The 6000-nt window shown below is 37.7% G+C and overlaps 1 protein-coding gene across 1 annotated transcript in view; it reads left to right on the forward strand.

The window, feature by feature from the left end:
- LOC148121583 (uncharacterized) overlaps nucleotides 1–1207 on the forward strand; it is a 113561-nt gene extending 112354 nt beyond the window's left edge. The window contains exon 5 of the mRNA XM_087906744.1: nucleotides 183–1207. Within this exon, the coding sequence (XP_087762870.1) occupies nucleotides 183–1207 (1025 nt within the window). The remainder of the gene's footprint in view (nucleotides 1–182) is intronic.
- The last annotated feature ends 4793 nt before the right edge of the window (nucleotides 1208–6000 follow it).

Genomic DNA, 6000 nt, shown 5'->3' on the forward strand with positions numbered 1-6000 from the left:
AACTAGAAAGAAAAGTTCTGCATATTCTCAATGTGTTAAAACCTTTGCATGTGACAGTAATCTTCACAGTCATGAAAAAACACATACTACATTAAAACCCTATGAAGGAAATGAGTTTGATAATGCCTTTTCACATCGCAGTCATCTTCAAATGCATAAAAGAACATGCATTGGAGAGAAACCCTATGAATGTAATCAGTGTGGTAAAGCATTTGCACGGCACAGTCATCTTCAAATTCATGAAAGAACACATACTGGAGAGAAACCCTATGAATGTAATCAGTATGGTAAAGCATTTGCACGGCATAGTCATCTTCAAAGTCATGAAAGAACCCATACTGGAGAGAAATCCTATGAATGTAATTACTGTGGTAAAGCCTTTGCATGGCACAGTCATCTTCAAAGGCATGAAAGAACCCATACTGGAGAGAAACCCTATGAATGTAATCAGTGTGGTAAAGCATTTGCATGTAACAGTACTCTACAAAGGCATGAAAGAACCCATACTGGAGAGAAACCCTATGAATGTAATCAGTGTGGTAAATCCTTCGCACAGCACAGTCGTCTTCAAATTCATGAAAGAATCCATATTGGAGAGAAACCCTATGAATGTAATCAGTGTGGTAAAGCCTTTGCATGGCACAGTCATCTTCAAAGGCATCAAAGAACCCATACTGGAGAGAAACCCTATGAATGTAATCAGTGTGGTAAAGCATTTGCACGTAACAGTATTCTACAAAGTCATGAAAGAACCCATACTGGAGAGAAACCCTATGAATGTTATCAATGTGGTAAAGGTTTTGCACGTAACTATACTCTCCAAACACATAAAATAACCCATACTGGAGAGAAACCCTATGAATGTAATCAGTGTGGTAAAGCCTTTGTATGTAACAGTACTCTACAAAGTCATGAAAGAACCCATACTGGGGAGAAACCCTATGAATGTAATCAGTGTGGTAAAGCCTTTGCATATCACAGTAGTCTTCGAATACATAAAAGAACCCATACTGGAGAGAAACCCTATGAATGTAATCAGTGTGGTAAAGCATTTGCATGTAACAGTACTCTACAAAGGCATGAAAGAACCCATACTGGGGAGAAACCCTATGAATGTAATCAGTGTGCTAAAGCCTTTGTATGGCAAAGTCATCTTCACAGGCATGAAAAAACACATACTGGAGAGAAACATTATGTATGTAATTAGTGTAGTAAAGTCTTTGTTTATCATAGTCATCTTCAAAGACAAACTAACATATGCTGGAGAAAAGCCCTATGAATGTAATGAATGTGGTAAAGGCTTTGCACTTCACAGTTCTCTTCAAATGCATAAAAGATTAGACACTGGAGATAAACTCTATGAGTGTAATCAGTGTGGTAAAGCATTTGCATGTATGAATAATCTAAATCATTAGAAAATCATACTGCAGAGAAATCCTATAAATGTATTCAGTGTGATAAAGTTTTGTACTTTATATAGAAGTAAAACGTTTGTGTGCAACAATCTGTTAAAATCTTTGCATATTACAATAGATATTGACTACATGAAAAAGATACTGAGGACTTCTTATTAGAAAGTATTTGGTAAGATCTTTAGCCAAAACACTTATAATCAGCTGCACAATGATTTGGGATTCTCTACTGAATGCTGTGAATGTATTTTATTACCATTGTTTAATAAAGAAGGTGCTTTGGGGCTATGGAAAGGCAGCATAGAGAAAGGCAGGAATTCCAAGCAGAGATAGTGGAGAAAAGAAAGTGGAGTCAGACTCTATGTATCTGCTGAAGGAGACAGATGCCCTTACTGGTAAATCCCAAATTTTGTGGTAAAATACAAAATAATAGGAATGGGTTAATTTAAGATGTTAGAGTTAGCTAAAAAGAATCCTGAGCTAATTCTAGGCTAAGCAGTGTTTTAATTAATTAATATAGCCTCTTTGTGATTATTTCTGGTCTGGGCAGCTAGGAATGAACAAGAGTCCTCTGCCTATAACACAAGATTATTTCTTCTGTAGAAATAAATTTGACAGTGTTAACAATCTTTTCAAGCATTATCATTTCCTTTTTATACTGTTTGTACTTACAAATTCATGGTAAAATGAATTTGTGAATTTATGAAGCCCTATGTGTAGGGCAAATGGGCCAGTCAAAAAACACATCCAGACCCTGAAACCAGAGCCAGGGAATTACATGATTTTTGACTGTGAAACTGGAGCCAAAGAAATACATTCTGACTCTAAAACTGAGACAAAGAAACACACTTTGTTCCTTAATCCAGAGCCAATGAGAGAAGCACCTGACCCTGAAACCGGACTCATTTCATAAGTTTTCCCAAATGATTTATTCCATTATCTTAAAAGACAAGAGTCCCAGATCCTTCATCTGGCGAAGGATGGCGATACAGACGGAGACCCACATTGGAGCACCGGACTGAGCCACCCAAGGTCCAAATGAGGAGCAGAAGGACGAAGAAAATGAAAAAGGAAATAAGGACTGCGAGGGATGCTATCACCCACTGATACAAGGGGACGGATCTAATGAGAGTTTACCAAGGCCAGTTGAACTGGGACTGATCGAGGACGTGATCTAACCAGATTCTCTGAATTTGGCCGGATTCTCTGAATGTGGCTGGCCCAAAGTCTTTCTGAAAAGCTATTGACTGTGACACTGGGACTTGTTTCCTCTGCATATACTGGATTTTGGGGATCCAGTCTGTTTGGATACTCACCTTCGTGGACCTGGAGGGAAGGGGGAGGAACTTGAACTTCCCACAGGGCAGGAAACCCTGACTGCCCTTAGGGACAAAGAGGGAGGAGGAGAGAGAGTGGGGGGAGTGGGAGGGTGTTGGAAAGAGGGGCGTAAATGGAAACTTTTATAATTTAATAAAATTACTTTCAAAAAAAAAGGTTTTCAGACATCAAGCCTACCTGATTGCTTCTGGTGAAGAAAAACTCTGTAAGCCATTGGGTACCTTAACACCTGTATTATGGGAATGAATTCTTACAAGAGAAAAACATTCATGAGTGAAAATATGTTTAAGGAGTTGTTTTAATTGTGATTATGTGATATCAGAGTGTTTTTCTGTGAATGTGCATACTGGTTTCTGATAATGTTAGACCCTTGGATTTTCTAGCAGAAGTTACAGGAAGTTGTCAAAAATTAGATCTTGGTCCTGGGATTGTACATTTCTTAACTGCCCAGCCATGTTTCTAGTGCTCTAAATATATTAAAGCCTATGTGTTTCAATTCAAAGTCAGGAACTAGGGAGAAACTCACACAGAAGAAAACTCTATATCTGAAAATGATTTTGTAAAGACTTTAGACATCACAGTTGTCTTTAGCTTCAAGAAAAAAATATTTCATTCATTTATTTTTTATCATAGCCCCATGAAAATGTCATTAATAGCAGTAAGGTGTGATTGGTTGTTCTAAGTTCATCTTTACCTCAGCCTTGATGACTCAGAAGATTGATAGCATCAGAAACTAACTTAGACTTGGTGCTTAAAGAATTTTTCCATGCCAACGTCTCCACAAAATGAGGGGAAAGTACAGTGAATGATCAGGAAAGAACTGACAATAAAAGTCTTTTAATGATGGTTGACTATTTAACTATAGCCACAAGACTGAGTTTATCTCCAATAAGGTACTGATATATTTTTATTTCAATTCTAATGCATAATCTAAAAGAGAGTTTTGATCTGTAAATCTCCATCTGCCTAAGTGGCTAGACTTGCATCCTCCTGTTGCTATTTATATTGTTCAATGTATAACCTCATGCCTGAACCTAAAAAAAACACATAAGGATGACAGTGTATGTGGAATGCAAAATCTGGGCCAGGTTGTCTCCTCTTTTAGCATTAACCACCATTGAATGCATACTGTTATTAAAGCAATTCATGTCTATTAACTTTAAGTGTGTGAATGATTTATTCCTGGGAAGGCATGTTCTAGAATAGCAGTACCTCCAGCATTGTTGAAAAATGTTTCTGAGACAAACTTTTGTATGATGGATAAGGTAGCCTTGATCCCATGCCATTGCTCCCCAGAGCAATGACCTTGTTTCCCTTGTGATTAAACTAAATTCTTAGATTAAAGAACTCAACCTCCACTGAGCTCTAAAATTAACAATTCGAGTCATGTAGTCAACTGTCCATTTTATTAACAGGAAAAGGATTTGTATATGGAGCATGGCTTCCACCTTCAGACCAGAAGAGGAGGAATAGTTTACTGCATACACTGTCAGTAAGCAAACAGCTGCTGGAGTTACCATTATGAAATTGCATCTAAATGTGACAGGATCAGTGATTTTGTAATTTCCCAGCGTGTGTTAATTTATGTCATGTGAATGAAGGCAGGATAGAGTTTGGGTGTACAATTCGGGAAGGTTTGCTTGAGTCAATAAATATTGAATTTCTAACATGGGAACTTTCCTATGCTTATGTGTTCAATCCTGCCTCTCATTATATCCATTAGCTGTAGCTGTGTGTTTCAGGTCACAGGTCTCAGCAGCTGACATTGCACATAGGGCATGGTGAAGTAATATCTTTTTAATGTAGGTCTCTCTACCAGGGAATGTTTTTCTCTTTTTCAAAGTCAATATAACTGTGTGTTTTTAAAAATTATATTTATGTTTTTTTATAAAAGATAATTCTTGTTTTCACTTTTTAAATTTTATTTACTTTATATGCATCACTGCTCTAATCTGTTTCTATTCCCTATTGTTTCCAGTCACTAAGAATTTCTTTCCATTTTTCTCAAATGCTGTTGATCATTTCTGTCTTTGGAAGCTTAGGCTTATCTCACACTATAGAGTTGAAAATTGCTTTGAACACCTAATCTTGCTTCTGCTGCCCAGAAAGCAATTCCTGAAACTGCTTCAAGACTGGGCCTTAACTGTTCAGTGAGAAGAAAAATAGATGAGTAAATGAGTGTCCTCCGACTGACAAACTGTAAAGCAGGTGTAGTCCCAGCACAGAAAGGGATGGCCAAGAAGTTGCATGCAAGTTTCCCCCTTAGACCATAGCTTACATTAGAAATCAGTAGTGAGGTAATCAATTTTAGATGATTATTAAATGTTCTGACTGGCCATTTCTTGAATCCAGAGAGCAAGAAATCAAGAATCTGGATAAAGAACATAACTTATCATGAAACCAATTTACAATAGTTACACTAGTTTGACCAAAATAGAACTGAATAAAATGGTGTGGCCCTGCCTAAAAGAACTTATTTTACATATTTAAGATGCACAGCCTGAAATAAAATGTGTGACTAATATATTGTGCTCTCTAATACAAATCCCTAGTCTCTGTAGCATGTGATCATAAAGCCTTTTTATGAATAATTTTTCTAGAATAATTTTGTGGATTATATTTCCATCATTTCCATCATCTCTTTCTTGCCTCTAAGCCCTTCCATAGACACTTCATTGTTTTCTAATTCATGGCCTCATTTTGATTTAACAAGAGTTACTGTTTTAATGCAACCTTTGTTTGGCTTCAGGACTTCTTAGCTCTGAGGGAATGGGTTGGTTACACTGGTCAGTGACTCTGTAATGGAATACATACACAAGGGAACCTGTATCTTGGAAGAGGAATAGGAGTCTGGAAGACTTTCTACTGAAATACCTATTTACCAGACTAGGACCCTGTCTTACCCTAGAGTGGAATGGCAAAGCTGGAAAGGGCTGTACTGGTTTAGTCATTGGTTTCTGCTCATCCTGTAGGGGAGCTGTGACTGCCTTGCAGCCCAGCTGGGTAATAGTAGCTATTGAGGGAATCTGGGCAAGCCTAGCAATGAGGGGCTTCAGTAGGAAGTAGATTGTGAGCCATGATGGAGCCAGTAGGGAGTCATGAGGGTTTTTTTAACCCTAAATTGTTTAATTTTACCTCCCGTTCTTATCCCACCTTCCTCTGATGAGATAACAGTACCATTGTGGGGTTGGGGCAATGACTGATCTGGTTTCTTCCAGTTGATTTTAGGGTATCAGGTGGCAGTAGTGTG

This window comes from Myodes glareolus, chromosome 6, assembly GCF_982192425.1.
Source record: "Myodes glareolus chromosome 6, mMyoGla1.1, whole genome shotgun sequence".
Lineage (NCBI taxonomy): Eukaryota > Metazoa > Chordata > Mammalia > Rodentia > Cricetidae > Myodes > Myodes glareolus.